The sequence below is a fragment of the Chrysemys picta genome, chromosome 3 (assembly GCF_011386835.1).
Source record: "Chrysemys picta bellii isolate R12L10 chromosome 3, ASM1138683v2, whole genome shotgun sequence".
Classification (NCBI taxonomy): domain Eukaryota; kingdom Metazoa; phylum Chordata; order Testudines; family Emydidae; genus Chrysemys; species Chrysemys picta.
In genome coordinates, this window is record NC_088793.1 from 168,398,858 (window position 1) to 168,421,821 (window position 22,964).

General features: G+C 42.5%; 1 protein-coding gene across 8 annotated transcripts in view; it reads right to left on the minus strand.

The window, feature by feature from the left end:
- The window catches only part of HHAT (hedgehog acyltransferase), a 354,454-nt gene that overhangs the window by 221,202 nt on the left and 110,288 nt on the right, over positions 1–22,964 (minus strand). For 6 of the 8 annotated variants that reach the window (XM_005301226.4, XM_024101209.3, XM_042855122.2 and 3 more), the window contains exon 9: positions 12,094–12,129. The exons of the other annotated variants lie outside the window; for them this stretch is intronic. In XM_005301226.4, the coding sequence (XP_005301283.2) occupies positions 12,094–12,129 (36 nt within the window). The remainder of the gene's footprint in view (positions 1–12,093; positions 12,130–22,964) is intronic. 8 annotated transcript variants of the gene reach the window in all.

A 22,964-nucleotide genomic window follows, 5' to 3' on the forward strand; every position in this document is an offset into this window, starting at 1 on the left:
CAGAGTTGATCAGCTGAAAAGCTGGGTCTAGACCTCATGTCTGACTCCCATCCCAGTGCAGTGCCCTGTCCCCTGAACAACAGTATCTGTTTCACAACATCTATTGCTCATGAATTTCAATCAATGATTCTAGGTGCTTGACAAGTCTGAAAATCAATTCAGAAGGATTGTTTTAGATACAGCAGTTTAGTCAGTTTGCACATCAAAAGCTACCCTCTTATGCAGGCAGTACTAGTAAATGAGTGGAAGCAAAAGAAAGTCTTGCTTTTATAGCACACTATTGTGACAGAAATAGTGCTTCTTACAAGGCTCAAAATAACAAAGCTGGGATCAATTCTGCAATTACAGAGGGGATAGCCCTTATTGATATTTACAGACTATTCCGGGCCATAAAAGGTAGACAGGAGCTACTGACCTCATTCCTGTGTCTCGTTTATTTCTAGATTTGCGCACACACATAAAACCCCTCAAACCGGCAGATTGTACAGGTTGAGCAGCCAGTCTGTCATCCAGACTTCCTGTCACCCTTTCTTTCACCAATTGCCCTAATTTAGACGCTGAAACTACACAAACTTATGCACACGCTTAACTTTACAAATTCATTGAGACTACTCACAGCGCCTAAATTCAAGCATGTGTATAAGTGCTTACAGTATTAGGGCCTTAGATTGTAAGCTCTTTGGGGTAGGGATCATCTCTTGCTATGTATCTGTACACCACACAGCCCACTAGAGCCCTGATCTGATAGGGATTGCTAGGCACTACTGTTATACCAAAAATAAGTGGCAACAACTATAACTATCTTTGATATCTCTAATGCCCTCTTTACCATATTACGTAGGTGCCCATAGGACTTACACATACATACACGAGTAAAGGTTTGCAGGGTCAGTCCCATATAATGAACATCAGTCCCTCAAGTAACAGAATTGCCTTCCTTTTTTGGAGGGCAGGAAAAGTGGCTGGCTTCCCACTGGGGCACTCCTTTATAGAAAGTCATCCTACTTGACATTAGTTAAATCCATGGTGGAAGGAAACAGGTTGCTTAGAACATCTGTTCTCAGAATCCTCACCCATCCATGATCACGCCCCTTTTAACATGCTGCCCCCTTCCTGAGTACATATTTTGCAGAGAATAAAGACAGATATGTGAGGGTGCCAGAGAACACATATCAGGTCATATTTCCCTGGCTGCAGGTTCCCCTTAGTGTGGGACAATCCCCAGAGGGCACAGAGTCATCATTGTGGGCTCTTATGTCACTCCTTAGAATACCCAGTATGCAGGGAGAGGTGTTGACAACTGGTGGGGTATGATGAATTGGGGCTACATCTGTACAACTAAAGAATTCTGACTGATATCGTGGAGTTGTTTTATGAAAATCTGCTTTGTCATTAATGCCTTTATGTATGTGGATCCACCATTGCTGACATGGCCTGTAGTGTACACACGAGGCCAGTGGTTCTCAAACTGGGGGTCATGAGGTTATTACCTGGGGGTTGTGAGTACATGCCTCCTAGCTAGCTAGTAAGTCTGCTGTGAAAAGGGAGTTTTTAATTTATAAGGGGGGGATCGCACTCAGAGGTTTGCTGTGTTCATGGGGTCGCCACTACAAAAAGGTTGAGAACCACTGCACTAGGCCAAAATACAAAGGGCCAGTGCTTAGGTCTCAGTGACCCTATTCAAGTGCAAAGACCTGAACACTTGATGAGATGCATCCTTAGAAAACCAGTTTTAGCTTAACTCCTCTGAAGGGAGGGAGGGAAGGGGAGGAGAGGAGAGGGAGACAGAGAGAGAAGAGGGTGGCAGGCAGCAGCTGTGGAAAACTACCCAGAAGATAGAACAAAGGAAGTCAAGTGTGTTTAAATAGTGAGCCACACAAGCATGGTGGGGGCAGGAAGGAGGCAGACAGGAAGAGGAAGCATAGGGCAGGAAAGAGAAAGGTCACAGAAGCTGGAAAGGGGCTCCATGAGGGAGAGAGACCAGTTAGCATGCAACAGCCTGCATGAGGAGCAGGCACCCTGCCTGCCTGCTTTCCTCAACCCAGACGGTTCCCCAAGGGCTCACAAGGATGAGAGAGATATTGTGGTTTCAGATGTTTACTGTTTAGATGTCCAGTGTACTCAGCTGTGTTTTACATGATTAATTATAAAAGAGCATAAAGTCATTAGATATTGTGTGTGTGTGTGTGTGTGTGTGTGTGTGTGTGTGTCTGTCTGTCTGTGTGTATGTGTGTGTGTTGACTGCTTCACAACTACTGCATGCCCCTGAGAGAGCTACATTGGGGTGGAGTTCTGAGAGAAGGGTGTGTTTCAGTAACTAGGGTATCTTAGGGGGTCACCGCTGGTCCTAGGACCTAAGGCAGGTGGGCTGAGGAGCCCCATTTCCAAGAAGGTATAATGGACAGAGTCAGTGCCCAGGAAACATATCAGAGAGGCCAAGGGAGGAACCAGTGCTGCAACCTGTTGAGGCGCTAGAAACTTGAAATACCCCAGGGATGTTGAGCAACAGAGACTTGGATTCCCCTCACAGAGTCCTACTGGGTGGCTAGGAAGGGACACTCACTAGAACCTGCAACAGGAGATTATCAGGGAGAGGGTGTAGCTGGAGCATGCTGAGCTCCAGCTGGCCCTCAGGTGGTTCTTTGGGGTCCAGTCTGCCATTGTAAAACCAGAGCAGGCCCCATGTTGCTCTAATCTATGCCAGAACAGTGACTCATAAAAATTTGGCTCCAGAATCGAGAAGCTGCAGCTGACTCCTTTACACACCCTCTTCTCAACTGTGCCCACAGAAGCTGAGCATCTAGCCATACCTGTACAATATGCTGCATACAATTATTCTCCAAAATGTTAATACAAGGGCCCCCTCTGCTGGTAACAATGTTGCATAATAAGTAAAGCAAACCAAATGCTCCATAATAAAACTTGAGACAACATGGCTACCTCCTGAACATCACGCTCTCAGACTCAGCTTAAAACTCACATAAAATGAAAAAAACCAAAACTGCATGCCCCTGTGGAAAAGATACTTCACAAAAATAGTACTGATCAATGATTTATTTAAGTAATTTCTAGACTGTCAAGAGAAAAGGCCTTAGTTGTTTAAAAATGTGTTATTTTTACATGTGTTGAGAGAAACAGCACTGGAGGTAAATTATAACACATTTATCCTTAAAAACAAAGATGAAATATAACCGTGGAACTGATAGCTGTTGAAAGTACAAAGGTTCAACCTAAACCATGTGCTGGGTAAGACCTTGCCTATGGCAGATGCACTGTCTGGGCTTATTTACCAGAAACTGAGAGTAGCAGACAACAGTATTTTCTTTCCACAGGCATTTTCTTTCCAATTATGTCTAAATCTCAACCTTGCCAGTAAACCATCATACAAATTTGACAAGCTGCTTTTTATATCTCGCTTAAAATGTACAACTCTGCTCTCACATAAAATAACTGTGAAACCAATTGGCTGGTCTGATTTGCTTTATGCCAATTGTGTCCTACTAATTGGAAGTAGTCACTCAGCCTGCCAAAAGCCCAATGTGGGTCACAATTTGTGAAAAACATCCAAATAGACACACAAAAGGATTAATCAAACAAGAAATTTAAAATCAAGGAGAATTCATTCATTCATTCAGCAAATGATTCAGCAAAGCACTTGCTTAGCTTTAACTGTACGCATATGCTCAAGTGCTTTGCAGAATCTGGGGCCCCGAGTAACCTCTTATAATCACAGCTCTGAGATTCTGGAATAGCTTTGATTCTAATAGATGAAGAACATTTGTAAACTCCAGGCCAAATCCTGCAGTCTATATTAAGCAAAACTTCCTCTGAAGTCAGTGGATCAGCATTAACCCATGACATCACTGGAACTATTACACCATGGATGGTCCAGCACCTTCACAGTCTCGTCTGAATAAAGATAGGTCAGCATATTCCTTTCCATACTACAGGAGAACTATCCCATTCCATCTAGCTCCATCAAATTATCCAGTAAAATTATTATAAAATGACATGCACTAAATAAAAAATACATCTCCAGTTCAGCAAGCTGTATACTTGCAGTTTTCAAACAGTAGCTCAAAATACTCTGCAACATAAACAAACTGTTTTAATTCACAGTTGAGGAGGCGCATAAGCATGATGAGAGCTGTACCTTGTTAATCCCAACTTCCCTGCTCCAACTGTTTTTAAGTTAAATGTCAAATGTACATGAAATTTACATAAATACATGCTTTTGTTTATACAGAACCTAGCTTTATTTTTGCAACATACTTAATTACTAATTCATTATAACACAAACCGATTATATTCCACTACTCTAAAAATGTGATTCAGATTTAACTCTCTGATGACTATAAAGGGAGCTTAGTAGCAGCTGAGGGATTTATCATCATTCTTCATTACTGTATGGTCAAGCTTTTGTTAACAGCAATTTTTATTTTACTACATGTTGCTCCACTTTACAATACACTTAAATTCGCTATTAGCCAGTTCAATAATTCAGTTTTAATTTCACATAATCTATATTAGCAGAGAGTCAAGAAAAGCTAATTTAATGTACTCTATCCAGCAAACAGCTGTTCAATGAGCCTACAGATGCTCCTGCTGAAATCCATGAGTGTTTAGCTGTAGACTTCAATGGGAGCCAGACAGTTTCAGAGGTGTTGAATGCTGGCCCAACTCTGCTCCCTTTGAAGTCAATGGGAGTTTTGCCATTGACTTGAACAGGAGCACAGTTAGGCCAACACTGAGCACTTTTGAAATTCTCATTACATATTCCCATATGGATATGGTATCTATAGAGTGAGGTCCACAATGGACTTCCTAGAATCGTCCTCTGGTCCCTGGTGTAGCTATATGTAATGAGGGAAATACAACCTAGATGGAGCTACTACAAGGTGGGTGCATAACTGATTGGAACACCATTCCCAGAGAGTAGTTATCTGTGATTCACAATCAAATTGGAAGGGCATATCGAGTGGGGTCCCACAGGGATCAGTTCTGGGTCCAGTTCTGTTTATTAATTATTTAGATAATGGCACAGAGAGTTCACTTATAAAGTCTGCAGACGATACAAAGCTGGGAGGGGTTACAAGTGTTTTGGAGGATAGGATTAAAATTGAAAATGATCTGGACAAACTGGAGAAATGGGTCGAAGTAAATAGGATGAAATTCAATAAGGACAAATGTGAAGTACTCCACTTAGGAAGGAACAATCAGTTGCACACATACAAAATGGGAAATGTCTGCCTAAAAAAGGAGTACTGCAGAAAGGGATCTAGGGGTCATAGTGAATCATAAACTAACTATGAGTTGTAAAAAAAGCAAACATCATTCGGGGATGTAGGGAGCCAGGGTGGCTTCCCTCCGAACCTGAGGGTAAAGTGCCTTTCCCTCAGCCTGAGTGGGCGGGGCCAGCCCAAGCTCGCTCCACCCCCCGGAAGGGGAGGGGTGGAACAGGAAGTATAAAGGGCGGGGCCCTTAGCTCAGTTAGGGCAGCACCAGGGAGGGAGGCAGACACAGACCGCGGGCTGCTCCCTTCAGAGCCTGCTGCCACACCAGGGGAGGCCCTGGACCCGTGGAAACCTCACCTGGAGGACGGACTGGGGCTGCCAGGACTGCCTGCTGCCGAGTACCCAGAGGAACTGGAGGAGCTGGAGGGGGAGCGGGAGCTGCCAGCAGCCGAGTACCCAGAGGAGCTGGAGGAGCCTGAGCCTGAGGGGGAGCCGGAGCTGCCAGCAGCGGACTACCCCGACGCACTCACGGGACCAGAGGGATTCGGGCGAGCAATCGGGTAGGAAGTAGCCCAGGGACAGAGCTGCACAGTGGTGAGTCTATGTAGCGGGACGACCCCGCTGACCCAGTGGTGGGACCCTCGTTCTGCCACTGTCAGGGCCCTGGGCTGAAGCGCAGTGGTGTAGGGTGGGCCTGTGTTCCCCTACCCGGCCGAGCCACGCCGGGACCTTTGCCGGCGCTCCCCTGCCTGAGGGGCGCGCCACTGGCCTTTGCCGGCGCTCCCCTGCCTGAGGGGCGCGCCACTGGCCTTTGCCGGCGCTCCCCTGCCTGAGGGGCGCGCCACTGGCCTTTGCCGGCGCTCCCCTGCCTGAGGGGCGCGCTACAGACTCTGGCTGGCGGCCGCCCCGCCGCTAATCCCCCACTGACGGAGGCGTGACCCAGGCCGGCCAGTGACCTCATAGCCCCCCACCGCCCCCTAGCGGGTAGGTGGGCCGACGCCGATCACAGGGGATATATTAGCACGAGTGTTGTAAGCAAGACACGAGAAGTAATTCTTCCGCTCTACTCTGCACTGATTAGGCCTCAACTGGAGTACTGTGTCCAGTTCTGGGCACCACATTCCAAGAAAGATGTGAACAAATTGGAGAAAGTCCAGAGAAGAGCAACAAAAATTATTAAAAGTCTAGAAAACCATGACCAATGAAGGAAGATTGAAAAAATTGGGTTTGTTTAGTCTGGAGAAGAGAAGACTGAGAGAGGACATGATAACCGTTTTCAAGTTCATAAAAGGTTGTTACAAGGAGGAGGAAGAAAAATTATTCTCCTTAACCTCTGAGGATAGGACAAGAAGCAATGGGCTTAAATGGCAGCAAGGGCGGTTTAGGTTGGATATTAGGAAAAACTTCCTGTCAGGGTGGTTAAGCACTGGAATAAATTGCCTAGGAAGTGGAATCTTCATCATTGGAGATTTTTAAGAGCAGGTTAAACAAACATTTGTCAGGGATAGTCTAAATAATACTTAGACCTGCCATGAGTGCAGGGGACTGGACTAGATGACCTCTCGAGGTCCTTTTCAGTCCTATGATTCTAGACTGTGCTGACACACGGCTGGCTTTGACTAATCGGTATCAAGGCTTAGAACTGAGATCAGAAGCAGAGATGGTGCCAGAGCAGAGAATCAAAAAACAGTTTTTGCTGTTGCTTTGGTTTTAGACAGACACATGCTTCACCAGCTAGAGCCCCTGCACTGCATAAACATCCAGCTATATACCATGAGTTATAAGGAACCAGTCTGAATGTGACAAATGTAGGAATCACCATGGTTTAATTCCTCTCCAGGTGGGAGGTTAGGAAGTTTCCTAGCAAGCTGGACATGTAATAAAGCATATTGTGTTACTGACGCACTTGATGGTTTAGGCTTAGTGATAAATCAAACAGGACCATGAGGTTTTGCACCGCTTTGGTGGACAGGGTTGAATGCCAGCTGTTCTTCATCCAAGAGCTGATCTCTTCTAGGCATTGTGACATCCTTCTGATGGCACTGAATGCAACTGTGGAAAATGAGATATACAGATGGGCATTCATGGGCATAATGTTGGCAGTGGTGCACAGTGTCTTGCTTTTCCAAATAGCCTCATGTAGACATTAAGAGAAGGGAAGAAAGGACAGATCCCTGAATGACTGGAGCCTCTTTAGTGTTGTGCTGTCTATTCCAGCTATAATCATGTAAGAGTGTCAGTAACACCCTGTGGTCAACTGTATCAAAAGCAGCAGAAAGACTAAGTAGTATTAGCATTGATATGTGGTCTCTGTCCATTGTCATGAAGAAGCCAGCTTTTAGTGGCACTTAGGCTGCCTCCCTGCTATGCCCCAGCATGAAGCCTGATTCAGACGCATCCAGATGTTGACTGATGTCACATTCTGTTGGAGCATGGGGTCACTTCGTTCTCAAATATTTTGCCTAGGAATGAGCCTTCAGGCATGGCAATAGCAGGAGAAATTGTTTCCATCAGATGTTAGCTTTGAGGATTGGATAGACTACACTATTTTTCAGGGAAGTTGGTAGACTTGCTTCTCTGACGAAGGCGTGGAAAGCACTGTTGTTCTTCACTGGCTTTCACCAGCCATGAGGGAACGGATTCCCTGGTGGTAGTACAAATAGTTCACAGAGGCTCTTGAGCTTCAGTGAGTGGCTGTACTTCTCGGAAAAGTTGCAAGTAGATAGAGACTGTTAAAAGCTTTAATAAGGAAATCTGATGTCTTTTGGAGGCCATTGTGTGCAAGTGTAAGTGACAGAAACTTTTCTTTTTCTATTTTTCACAATGCTGATCCCCTGGTCGCCTTTCTGAGCAAACAATGCTGATTAATCAGGGACTCCCGCATTTTTAAATTCAGTGAACAAGCCACTTATCAACCCAGCAGATGGTTCTTTATCAAAATTCTGTTAGTCTTTTGGTAGCACTGTTATATGCAGGACCCAGTGGGAGTCCACAAAGAATGAAAATAGGAGATGAATAGACTGATGAACAGACTTTCCCTTTTAATCCTCTGGCTCGTCATAACAGTCATATTTAGAAGCCTAAATGCCTCTTTCTTGTGGTGTCACTTTGCCCTCAGATACAGGTTTCCTGGATCTCACCAAAGCCAATGGGAGTTGCATACACTTATTAAAAATTTGATCCTATGAGCCAAATTATGGCTGGTTCCATATAAATGTGGTAAAGAAGAGGATTAGGCTAGAAATCTTTCCCTCCTAGGACCTGAGAGGCATAGGGCAAGCAGCTAATGTGTTTGGCAGAGCTAGTGGCTCCAGAGGGGGCATGTCTAGATGGGACTAGGGATTGTGGTCCTTCTGCTCTTTGCTTCAAAGGTAAAGCAAGAGCTGTTTCCTACCAGCACTGAAGGCATTATGCCTCTTCAGAGGCCTGGTGTCTCCAGGTACTGCTGCTCAGACAAGGCACCTCTGCTACCTCCCCTGGCACAACTCTGCCTCAAAGGAGGCATAATTTAGCATTATATGAGGAAACATTCTCACATATTCCAAATCTCATTTAATCAAATGCCCTGTTTTCAAACAGGGCTTACTTGCTTTATTTGCCTCCCCAACACCTTGACAATCATGACATTATAAAATGGTTTAGTCAGATGGAGAATCAGCTAAAGAGAAGGGAAGGGAAGGGAAAGAGGGGGACAGGGAAGGGAAGAGAAGAGAGTACCAAGGACAGGTGTAGAGTGAAGCTGAGGTGATGACACTGTGAGAGAGAAGGTTGGAGCAAACAGTCAGCACAGGGCAGACAAAGTCCAATCTAAACAGTAGAGAGTTCTCTAAATATCCAAAGATCCCTGCTTTGGCTACTTTTGTTCCTACTGGTTAGAGTCTCTGGCTGGCTCCTTCTCTGAAGTTTTTTTTCAGAGGGAAGCATGATAGTCCTAGAGCTCTCAGGGTTGGGGGTCTCCCCTAAACAGTTATTGGGGGAGGTGCCTGATGGGTGAAATGGTGGTCCCAGCTTAGTCCCATTTTGCCCTCTCCCCAACAGTGCAGCAGTCCCTGCTTTGGCAGTTCCTACAGGCTGGAGTCTCTGGCAGTTAAGTTTCTCTCTAATGTAGAATGCACTCTACCACAACCTCTCCCTCCACCCATACTTTTAAAAGGTGGGACTTTCATACCTAGTTTATCTTAGAACAATATCAAAAGTGCACTTCAAGCACCCCTGCACCCACAAAAGAGAATTCCTTTTTCATACAACTTTAACGAAACATATTAAAGAATATTTGTGTGGCTGAAATTTCTCTGTCATGCCTTTAAAAGGCAGGTGGCTTACTCAATCAACCCTATTGTGTGCACCAACATTTGCAGGGTTTATTTTTCCTCTTTAATTAGCATTTTAATAAGTGATTAGGCACAGCTTGTCCTTTTAGCTGGGATTGATTTTACCTCTGCTGGACCTACACTTTGTTTTTCCTACATTCCTGCTGCACTATGGTAGGCAGTTCTCACATTTAGAAAAAGTAGCATCTTCTGAATATTTTTTAACGCTTTCTGCGACTATTTTTTATTATTTGTATTCCAGTAGTGCCTAGAAACCCCAACTGAGATTGAGGGACCCATCCTGCTAGGTACTGTACAAACACGTAGAGACAGTCTCTGCCCCAAAGAGCTTATGGTTAAGGTGTCAGCTCATGTGTCTTACATGATAAGACAACATGAACACAAAGAGAGGAATTGACTTGCCCAAGATCAAACACAAAGCTGGGAATAGTACCCAGATCCCAAGTTTCCCAATGACCAGTCCATGGACTGGCACCGATCCCTGAGAGCTCCCTGACACAGTTCAGGGAGGCAGCAGGCTGGTCCCTGGTATCAAAAAGGTTGAGAGAGACTGCACTAGACCACACTGCCTTCCAACTGTCTAAGGCTCCCTGAATCAACGGCGTCTATCCTGTCATTAAGGACAGAACAACAAATTACTGCAGGGGGCCCTCTGTGTAGCATTAAAGAATGGGGTCTCAAACAAGAAAACATTCAGCTCATTCAAATTCAGTGGCAGCTTGCTGTGCGGTGATTATACAAACAAATAGCAAACCCAATGTTACGTCTCAATGGGATGTAAAATACTGTTGCATATTTTTATAAGAGTAACGTCTGATTACATTCCTCAGTATGAAGTAATTGAAAGTGACTCTCCTGTGACAGAAGCATTGCTATTGACTTGTTTTTGGTACATCTACAGTTGATGTGATAATAGTTTCGCTTATGAGATTATTTGTATTCTCAGGAGATCCCATTGTTCGTAGTCTACGGAGACAATCCTCTTTACACAGGTGACTTATTTTTGTTAAAAATAACCATCAAAAGATCAGCAGAAATGACAATGCTGGTAGGATGAGGGTATGCATAAATACATTTGTAGAGTTTATAGCGTCATCGCAATGTACAATATTTTCAAAACATTAACTGTGCACTAAAAATACAGACTTGTTTAGTGATTTTTAGCCATCTGGCTTCAGTGAAAAGAACAACTATTAGATCCAAAAAACTACATTAAGAAGAACACTAAGGTTGCAAAGTCAAGCACTCAAGAATTAGGAAATGCCAGAATTAATTCAGAGCCCTTGTGAGAATGTCTGATGATAAAAGATTTTAATTACATGTTAACATACTATTTTTTCCACCGGACCCCTGTCTCATTCAGTGATGGATGGTGCTTACTGAGCAGCTATTCAATATTTCTTTTTGTCCTCAACTTTCAATGTGTGGGCCCATGTATTACTTACTGCAGACTATTTAAACCCTGCTCGGAACCCCAAATTATTAATTTCTTTGTGGGCTTTTCTGTGGTGTTCATCACCATAGTATTTGAATGCTTCACAAACATGAATTAATGCATTGTCACATTCATGTATTTCTCTGTTCGATAATGGTATGAACCTCACAGGGAACTGAGGCACAGATATAAAAAAATAAAAGTGTCAACTGATTTTGGGTGCCCCATTTGGGATCCTGGGGTCTGATTTTTCAGAATGCTTAGCATTATATAGCACTTTATATGTCAAAAGCACAGCTCCCATTCATTTCAGTTGCAGCTCTGAATGCTTAACATTTCTATAAATCAGACCTCCATGGTTTCAAGTTGGACACCCAGAAAATGAAGAACACACAACAACAATTAGTGGCCACCTGTTATAAGTTTGGTTTAAGGGACTTGTCCAGCATCACAAAGGAACTCTCTGGCAGAGGCAAGAACAGAATTCAGTTCTTCAGGGTGGAAGTCAACTGTCTTAACCATGAGACCCCCTTTTTTCTTCCTGCAATTCCCTGCATCATTCACTACATGCCTTCCAACTTCCGCAACAAACAAAGCTGGGTCCTATAGACAACAGCCTCCTTCTCTATCTAACCCTGATTCATTGCCTGAGCACAGTCTGTCTTATGCATTGACTAAGGCAGGTTTTCCACGGGGACAACAAAAGGCACATCCCTGCCAAAAAGACAATCCCCTGTGAAATTTCAAGTCCTTGCACCAAAGCGATCCTGAGACCCTGGATCTTATCAATTAAATAGTTATAAGAATGTCTTTAACATGGCAAAACAATGCATGTATTTTTGTCTTATTTTCAGAAATGGCTGAACCATTTTTGCTGAGATTTTCAAAAGTCACCCTGAAGTAGACACCCAATATGGAAAATTTCAGGCTGAACAATTACAGTTTGGCAAAGTTGTAAGTAACTGAAAACAAGGTCTTATAAGGAAAATTGTCATGTAGGCTTAAAAATAGGCGGCACTATCAGAACTGTCTAAAATAAGAAACCTGCTGTTCACTGGAGTTCTATTGCAGTTTAATGATATCATTAGCTTACCTGATAAGAAAATGATGAAGTCCAACATCAAAACTTCTGGAAGAAAAACAATACAACATATTTTAAGTGCTCAGATACAAAAGTAATGAGTATTATAGAAACACTCAACCTCAAAATAATCAAATAAATTTAATTAACTACAATAAAATTACTTCTACATACTATGCATTGCAATGCCTAAGATAGACCAAAGAAGTATAACATACAATTTCATGTAATTTATGCAACAACATATATGAAATGTCAGATAATCATCTAGAGGAAAGACTTGAATTCAGTTATAGTCAAGTTTGAGAATTTCCATGACCCGATGTCTGTTCAATAAGGCAGTGCCACGCAGGATGGTATAGTTCATGGAGAATATAAATCTAAGTCCCGGTGTCGACATTAACTTTTCTTTAGCCTTTTCATAACTAGTAGGTCTGTGTGCTTCATGTAGTAAAGAGCTGTAGATAAAGGCAGATCCTTTTACCTGAACTGCTACATAAAGCAACTACTCTTCTCCTCCTTCTCTAGGGCTGGTTTGTGCCATTCCAACAAAGCTGCACTAAAACAGCACAATCAGCCATGGTGATTCCCTTGCACCTTAGATAGATGAGGTAGAATAATCTATAGCAGCCCCTATGCCACTCCCCTCACCGCCAGCCTGACTTATAGGGCAGGTGCCTGAGGAAAGTGTGCCTGGAGGGGATGCCCTGTATCCATCTGACATCTAGCTGATGAAATAACCCTATGGACTACCGGCAGCCAGTACAAGTTAGAGCAGCACCAGGGAAAAACGCAGTGCCTGGAGACCCCAGGAATGAGCAGATATGTTTTCAGAGCCCCGGAAGCAAACCTCCCAGCTCGGGTAGACCGACTCAGGTTCATGCTACATTGCTAAAAATAGCTGTGTAGACTTTGCCACTCGGGCAGAAACTCCGGCTCGAAAGCCTAGGGAGGAGGAGGGGCCTCAGAGTCCGAGCTCCAGCACAAGTCACGAAGCGCTGTCTTCTCAGCTATTTTTAGCGCACTACCACGAGCCCTGCTAACCCAAGTCTGTGGACCCGGGCTGGGATGCGTAGACATACAATGGTGGCTTAAAGCCATCTTTGTTCCCCTCTTCTGGATTTGCTCCAAAATACCCTTCAGCCAAATCTGGAGCATCCAGCCCATGAACTGTAGTTGACAAATCAATAAAACTGCAGGAAAATTAGTCATCTGAATTTTGAAAATCTACTTGGTATCTGCGTATACTTTTCTAAGGAATGTAGGAGACCTGCAATATATTCCCAGACCAGCTGGATGTAAATAATGGCACAGCTATACAAGTATTGTTTATGGGCTAGATTAAACCTTGCTATGAGCGGAGTTAAAACCTCATCGACACCGATGCATGAACACATCCTTCCTCATTTAATATAGTTGTAAGAGACAGTTAAGGGGCCACATCTAAAACAAGGCCTAACAGAACCTGTCCAGAAACTAGCACCGTGTGGGCAAAGGGTTCCACGGGTATTGTTCTAACCAGGTGGGTGGGCATGTCTATGGGCGAAAAAGACAAGCTGGGAGGGAGGACAAGAGACAGAGAGACTGAAGCAGATCAAGAAAGCCAAGCAACAGTAGCCTGTAAGCAAGGTGTGACCCTAGCCAGAAGCCCAGAGAGAGATTCTTTCAGCCTGAGACTCTAACCAGAAGCTTGGACCCATCAGCTAAGAAACTGCTCCTTTTGTTCTTGGTTTCTCCTGGAGAAACAGGACTTTGTACATTCTTTGTAAACTACATCAAAGAAAATACCCAACTCCATCATCAATTTCTACTCCCAGCTGGAACAACCTACAAGGCCCCGAACTTTGACTAGCCACCTAGGTCAAAAAGGACAACATTATATATAAAGTCTTATTTCTGGTAAGGAACTTAGTTTGAGATGAAGGGTATGTCTGCACAGGGATAAAAAACCCACAATTGGCTCAGGTCAGCTGACTTCGGCTATGGGGGCTTGGGCTCTGGGGCTGAAAAACGATTGTGTTTGGACTTGGTTTGAGCTAAGGTCTGGGACTCAGTGAGGATCAAAGGGCCCAGAGCTTGGGCTCCAGCCCAAGCCTGAATATCTACACAGCAATTTTTAGTCCTGCAGCCTGAGCCCCGCAAGCTCAAGTCAGCTGACCAGAACCAGCCACAGCTATGCCACAGGGCTTTTAACAGACCCTAACTAGAAAGGCTTAAATTCTTTGCCATAAAATAATTGAAAGACCTTTTAAGCAATTAACTCTTGCTGTCCTACCTAATTCAAAACAACTGCTCACTCTAGCTGAGAACATGTACTTTTTTTTTTTAATATAACTAATGCTTGACATGACCACTGAATATATGATTGACCACGGAAATCAGTGATGCTGTTATCAGTACCATCCTGACAGAGATACATATCAAGCTTTCAAAAAGTATAGAATTTTACATAAAATGGAATTACTTCTCATTGATTCAATGAAAAAAAAAATCAAACTCCCATTCCCCCATGTAGCTGCTATTAGCAATACTATTCTTGGAGTTTCTACCAAAGACTTGAGCATGGGCATCTTCAGTTTTATATCGCCACTCATGCTGCCTTTTCCTGAAAGCATTCCCCACCTTTTACTTTGTAAGGTAACATGAAGAGTATACTGTTACATTTCCAAATTCTTCCTGTTCGGACACACATCAAGATTTGCCTTCCACACTTCTCTGAAATTGTAATAGTTTTATGCAGTTATATTCTTCTATTTTAAATGGTGCATACCATGCATATTTAATTTTTCTGAAAGCCTTTGTGGCTAGGAGTAAAAACTAAGTATCTGTATTGGAGTTCAGGGGTGAGAAGAGCACTCTATGGCTCTGGAGAATCTCTCAACATGAGGTCACCAATTCAAAAACAGCCCGTGTTGCCAATAACCAAAGTTGTTATCATCTGATAACTCTTGGGTGTCCTATGTGAAAAAAGCTGAAATGTCAGTCTAGTTTCAAGTGGATAGAGATATGCATCATAAAACTGCCACCACTTTTGACACTGAATAGTTCCCATATTGGAAGTCTCAAGACAGAGGACAAGGATAGGAACGGGCATGGAGATTGAACTGTCCTCACACTCCTAGATGTGTCCCATCCAGAACAAGGTTAAGGCACAGAGGCGGGAAGACTGCTGTTGACTTCTGTTGTACCTATTCTATGGATAAACTGGATGACTTTTAGCTTCCAATAGTCTCAAGGCAACACTTTTCACAATAATAACGTGTCTGGTGTTTAAAAAACATAGAACAGATACAACTCAACTTTGTTTTGTATAACCTCTCTCCAGTTGAGAGAGTTTACAGGTTTTATAAAATAGTTGCACAGTTAAAATGAAAAATGAAAGCACAGGAAGACAGTAATTATTTATTACAAAAATTGGAAAGGGAGAAAAAAGAAGAGTCAGAACTTCAACTGGTGTAAATCAGCATAGATCCACAGGCCTTTTAACCTTAATTTTGATCTTATTACACTGGTATAATTCCACTGACTACAGCAGAGCCTGAATTCACACCAATGTGAAGCAGGAGCAACTCTACCGCAGTTAATAGAATTATACCACTGTAAGGAAGATCAGAATCCAGGCACTGTTTGAAAATGTGACCCTGTACATTTTTGAACACGTAAGAAAATGGACAGCAAAGTTCTACACATCCAAAAGCCTGAAGAGCTGGGATTTGGGGAGGCTGGCTTATCACAAAAATCTATCACTGATACATGTTGCTGTTCATATATTTTTAAAATACTACGTATGTTTGCCTGGTTCACATCTGAAACAAACCAACCTGACTTCACAATAAAACAGCAAGGGAAACACATACAGTGTACCAGATGCTCCCCGAGTTATGCAAGACCCGACTTATGCAAATTCACACTTACGGAAAAAGTTCCATAAGCCAGAAATAGGATTTTCGAGTTGGGGAAATTTTTGCGTAACGTACGGGTATACGTTTCCGACTTACACAAAATTCGAGTTAGACAAGTATTTCTGGAATGGAACGATTGCGTAAGTCGGGTGGCGTCTGTATGCAATTACTTGTCAATGCCTACAAATTAAATGGGAAAAAGAGGAAAATAAGAGGACAATATAACAGTTCTTCAGTTTAATATTGGCAAAAGTGAGGTAACTTCTGTAAATCACAAGGAGAGAATAAGTAATCATACTGTACTGAATTAATGATATTATAATCATTGTCGTTCAACACTACTTGAATCTAGCAATCAGACATGATACCATATGCAATAATAAGCCCATGGTGCACAACATGGATGCACTGCAAGCCACTATATATGACAATGTAATAATTGTTTCCATCCTGAGAGAACCGCACCCACAGCCTGTTGATGGCGGTAACATAATTAGCTATAAACTTCATTTAACCCTCTAATAGATACCTCAGAGGGCCAGGTGGCCGAGTGTGCATCCAGTTTCCAGTATCACACCTTCCAGCAGGAAAGGCTTTCAGTCCAGTTCCTAACCCTTGTATGGGGCTTAGCTTCACCTCAGGGTTTTTAACATCCTCACCCTCTCCTTACTAGAGGGGGAGTGCGGTGGAAATGAAACTTATGCCCCTCCTGCAACAAAGGCAGTCGGTAGGGGAGTCTGGGCCTTCCCACGCCACTGGGCTCCAACCCAGGGCCCTATGAGAGCCAGTGTTGGCACTCTGGAGTGCCTTGGCATTGCCTCCCTGGGTCACTTCTTACCCTCCATCTCCAAGTCCAATTTAGGAAAAGAAAACCTTCAGCCCCAACCAGGTTCAGCAGGCAGTCTTCTCCCTCACAGGAAGGCTTCTTCAGCACGCTTGTTCAGGAGCCCTCACGGTAGGTCTGTCTTCCTCCCCAGCCTTTCCCTTCTAAGCTGAGTTACTTCCTCTTAAGCTTCCTCTCCAGCTAGAGCGCACTCGGCAGGTCTGGAGGGACGGGGCTATGAGGGCCCAGTATTGTCCTTTAATCCCTTTGGGCCCAGTGTGGGGTTTGTACGCCCCATCACACACCCCTTCACTGCCGCACTTTTGTCAGAATTTTTTGAAGTTTCCATTGGGATTCTTGACACTTCCAGGTATGTCCCAGTTACATGACCCCAGCACTGCCACTGTATTTTGGATCATGTACACAGAACACAACACACCAGAAATGAGCTTTTGAAAGAAAGGTTTTAATTAAACTATAAGAAAAATTCCCACAGTAAGATAAATATTCTAATATTGTCCTATCTATAATATTCTATATACTGCTCAATGTTACTATGCTACTTGTATTCAATACCATGGTATATTCTTTTGATTTTTAGAAGAGTGCTGGGTGTGAATCCCTGCTCATTAAAAGGATAACAGACGTCCTTCAAATGGGTCACAATCTTGCCCAATCAGTGGAAGAAAAGACAAATAGAGATGTGGTTGTTTCCATTTCATAGTCATCTTATTCACTGAAGATGATTTGATTGCTATTTTCTTCATCTTAATTTATTTAATGCAATATATATGAGGAACAGCAGGTACAAAGCACGTTCCATACAGTTTTAATGCTGTTTTAATAAATAAGTTCTATCTACTGCTCTATCCTTAACAGTGTAGGCTCTCTCTTGGTAATACAATAAACTAAAACTTAGAGCTGGCTAGCAGCCTGTTTGTGCAACACTGACAAGAACTTTAAAACAGTTAGCAAAATGGAATCCTTGAAATCTAATTATTTGCAAATATGTATTTCTATCTTCAAGACATTTTAAAAATTTAAAAATTAATTTCTGCTTTGAAAGCTAAAGCTGCAGAACATTAAGCTGCCTACAAATGTGCATTCAGCACATAGTTAAATAAAACCTTCATATGCAGAAGAGATGGGGAAAAGTAGGAATGCACTTATATAGGAAGCTAAACTTCAAATTGGAAGCATTAGCACATTTAGTGAAAAAGCCATGCTGCCAATTCTCAGAAAAAAACAGACAATTTTACGTATCTAAAAGCCAAACACATGCAAAACTAGGATTAAGTTTTCATTTATGGTGCAGTCAGCCGCGAGCCTCTATTGTGCCAGGGATACTTTTAACTTACTTTTGATGGTTCTATTTCATTTGTAGAAATCCCTTCTAGACTTTTTTTTTATTTTGAAAGTATACTCAGTTTGATTCAGTACTTGTATAACTTGCCTTTCACTAAAATACTGTGCATCTTATCTGTTGAATTATATTTGCTTATTACAGGCTAAATCCTCATCTAATGTAAATCAATATGGCTCTGTTGACTTCAGTGGAATTATGCTGATTTACGTCAGCAGAGGATCTGACCCTATTTTTTTGTTTTCCTACTACAATGTGTTACAGTTCTAGAGTGTTCATTATTTGTATTGCTGTAGTGCATAGGAATCCCAGTCATAGACCAGAACTCCACTGTACGAGGCTGAGAACCCAATCTCACAAAGAAATACTGGGAGATGATGAGCACCTAGAGTTCCATTGACTATCAGACAACTGGGTTATCAGTCACTGCCAGGGCTGGCTCCAGGCACCAGCTGAGAAGGCTGGTGCTTGGGGCGGCAGATTGTTCGAGGCGGCATTCGGCCCAATCCTAGGGCGGCACGGCCGCTTTTCTGTTGTTGTTGTTGTTCTTGTTCTTGTTCCGCTCCGGCCGTCCTGTAGGGGGCGGCGGAACGGAGAACCAGAGCAGTCCTCTTCCTTCCCTCCCCGCCGACCAGAGTGGAGCCCTCGTGGCAGGAGGCAGCACAGCGGGAGGGGCCGCGTGGCAGCGCCCCTGCTGTAGCCCTGGCTGCCCCTTTCTCTTTCTCGCTCCCTCCCCCCCCCCAAGCCGATCCCCCTGCATCCACGCTCCGGCCACGCCGCAGGGTTTTTTTTGTTTTTGTTTTTTTTTGCTTTGCCGTTCTGGCTGCCCCATTTTTTTTTTTTTTTTTTGCTTGGGGCGGCCAAAAAGCCAGAGCCGGCCCTGGTCACTGCAGCTCTAGGCAATGGAAACTGGGCGTGTTGAGCACCACTCTGGATCATGCCAATTGTGACAGGCCCAATTTCAAATTGTGAGAATAATAAACTAAATTTCAATAACAGACCCTTTAGCATTACTCGCATTAGCAAACCCTGGATTCTTATGCTATATTTTTCAAAACACACTCTCTCTTGTTGAGAAACTACTTCAATGTGCTGTGAAAGAAGGATCACTAAATAATCATTTTCAATCAATTTCTCCCTATCACTGATGAGCTAGATGCTATTCCTGGAAACAAAATAAAAATGGGGTGCAAGCATAGCACATCTGGGAAGTGTTTGGCCAACCATAGTCTTCAACAAAGATGTCCATTATGATCAGAACAAATACAATCATTATGCAAATCTTTTCCCTGGACTGAATATGTCACACAAAGATAAACAAAGAAGCATGGCCTGACTCTTCTCACTTATTCCCTGTTTTTACACGGGGGTAACTCCAGTGAAAGCAATAGCGTTACACTGGTTGGAAGTTAGATCAGATCGACTATAGTCTCATGGATGAGAAATGGTTACTTTCATCATGGGTGAGCTGTCTCAATACCATCTGCTCATGTGCATGGTCTGGGTTCTGACACTTCTGATGGCCTTGAGCACTTCTTGATAGCTTTTGTTGTTAATGCCACTGAACATCCTCGGGTGATGGGGCAGAGGGCAGACGCCTGATCTTCTCATTCTAAAATGTGAAAAATCTATTTCTCTGCTCAAATGGCAGAACAAATGAATCATAAGGTCTCCATGGAATTGCAGTCTGAAAAGTGGTTCTTACTCAAACCTACTCTCAGTCTGTCCTGCTATAATGTGCTACATGAGGGAAATATGAAAACACAGAAGACTGCTCATTTTCTTGTACTGAGATTACAATAAATGTGGAACTGACCTAAGACTGGCAATGTATCCAGAATTCTCATTGACCTCAACAGAAATTGCAGATGCTCAGCACATCTGAATATTAGGCCATATGTTTGGAAAATAAAGATACAGATGATGGAGGGGGGGAGGGCATACATTCCCCTTATGTTAATGAATACCATGTACACATTGAATGCTTTTGAGAATTGTTCAAGAATCCCTGATTCCTGTGATAGCATTACCTGTGAACGATAAACTGTGTATTCAGTAACTATGTAGATTCTGACCTAAGAGCTAGGATTGTGCATTTGACTTCTCAAACAAATTTCAACATGCTTTTTTCAAAAGCAGACATTTTTTGCTTGCCTGACCCAGTTCGGTGTATGTCTTATGAACCATTTTCCAGCAGCTTCTGCACACGGACAATAAAAGCACAGGCAGCCCTTTGCATGCAGAGGAGCATGCCATTATTTTAATTTTTGGTGTGATTTAAAATAAAATAGGGGCAGGTGGTTGAGTTGTCATTTGTAAAAAGGGCTCAAAAATTAGCTGTAAGTGTTGGCAGGTAGGAAACTATATAACGTGTGTTAGGGAATACACTTCCATGGAGTTGTGTGGTATTTTAGCCAGGAGTCTCCCACTAGACCTTAACAACAGTTGTACAGCCTCTGCCCCATAAGTGTTAAATGGAAAGTTGTAAATTCTACAGAGAAGAACAGATTTCAAATGTAACATTATCCCATATTTTACTAGAGCAATCTTAGTTCTCATCTAATCAGGCACAACTCCATTTAATTCGATGGAGCTAAGTTACCATTTACAGCAGTGGTGAATTTGGCCAGTTGATTAGTTAGCAGGTAACATATCAATATTTTTCTCCCCTTCTGTGCATTCCACTTCTAGCAGCTTCACCAGCCCTCCCATTCATGACATTTCAACAGCTGATTCTCCCACCCCATCCTGCCATTGTAAACGTGGGTAAAACAATGCAGCTCTTCTTGCACACTAGAAATCCCAACTAATTCACCTAGACTCAGAGGAATCAGGTTCAGTTTAATAAAAAGGCAACATCTGCACAACCAGCTATGGTACATTTCCATAAACAGAATGTGTTTTTGAGACTAAATCCGGCATTCTGCCAGCTCAGTTGCTGACTAAGAGCCTCTCCACACAAAATAATTTGCATTGGCACCTGAAGTTTATTGAACTATAGCTGTTCTCAGTGAGACATTGCTTGTAATAGATTGTTTCTCTTTTCCTCTTTCTCAGGGAGTGTCTTGTGGCAGTGACGCCCAACAGGCAACACAAACAAGAAAAATTCCTTGACTGAAAGATGGATTTAGCACTTTTAAACTCCTTTTTCTTGCTTCTTCTAATTTTACTAATTTCCCTTGCTATGCTGCCTCTGGCAATCTTCTAATTGGTAATCCCTGAAGAATGAAAGTTTCCAAAACATGAATAATTACAAAATTCTAATAATGTGTAATGTCAGTTGGGAACATATAATTTAGGGGCTTGTCTGCAGAAATAGATGACTGTGAGAAAAGCAGATAATAAACCGGGATACGGACTTTGTTGTTGTCTGTTTAGTATCCTAATGAATGGATTCGAAAAAATACTGGTAGAGCAGGCACTCCTGGAAGGGAGGGGAGTATATTTAAAGTAAATACTATAAATATTAAAAAGTAATGAGCTCCGCCAATTTATTTTATCATTATTAAATATAATTCTCAGAAACCTAGAATTTTAAAGGTACTTTTGCTTATTACCTATATGAAATTAGAGATTTCCCCCCCCCCAGATGTGCAACAAGGATTCAGATGTGAGACCTAAAACTTCACTGCAGATCTCATCTGTCCAGTCACATATGGCATGGGTATACCCAAATAATACTTAAATCAACAATGATAAATTATTTATAATGCACCTGCCATCTCTGCTAAGGCATTTGCACAGTGTAACAATGATGATTACATCATAAAATATATAATATAAAAGCCAAATAAAATAAAGAGAGCCAAATAAGCCAGCATAATTATAAAGCTAAGATAGTATATTATTTGCTGGCAGTCTTTACAATAAAATAATAGCTCTGGAATATGTGTTTCGAGTCACTGGTTAAAACTGGTGAGGCATCAGATGATGCAGATAAACTCATGTGAATCCAAACACACATAGTAATCTTCAACAAGCATTTATCTAAATACAAGAATTATGTATTCAAAGCCAATAGAACTCCTCACAGAGAGCTGTGCTGGCAGATCTCAGCACAGGCTTGGGACCTATTGGAGCTTCTACTTTTTATACAGTCTTTACTCAGGCAAAACTCCCATTGAATGTTGCCTAAGAATGGATTTTAAGATCTAGTTCATCGATCCTTGGTTATAGAATATGTAGTATAGAAAAAAATCACAGCTGATCTGTTATGCTTATCATGCTGTTCTAATAATCTCATTTTCAGGGCCAGCAGGACAATCCCATTGTCATACCTTTGTCCAGAGCCTAGCACAAAGGGGCCTTGAGATACTATTGCAAGTAATAACAACACAAGTTCTTTTGTCCTAGTCAGAAGAGAAATTTTCCAGACTTTACCACAAATATTTAAAAATGAAAGAAAACATGATTCAACAAGGTGAGAAAATTCCTGCTTCAGGGAATTCACTGTACTTCTAAACATCACGATCTTAAAAGTCAGCGTGAGCCTAGATCTCTAGCTTCAGTGGAGTGTGTGTCTTTTCTCTGCAAGTGGTGATCCCAATGCTTAAGCAATCTGCAATGCAGCAAACTCTGGTACTGGCTGCCTTCTTTTCTTCTCAAAGTAGTAAATGTAACCACATATGGGGAAAGAAAAATATAAAGACTGCCCAAAGCTTTTATCTCATGTCCTTATCAAGCAATTTCTTGTTATCGTAATAATAAATAGGACTTTGAATACATAAGGACAACCTTATCATATTCCCTGACACACGCTCAAGGATTTACTGGAGTTTCAGCACTTCAGTTTCCT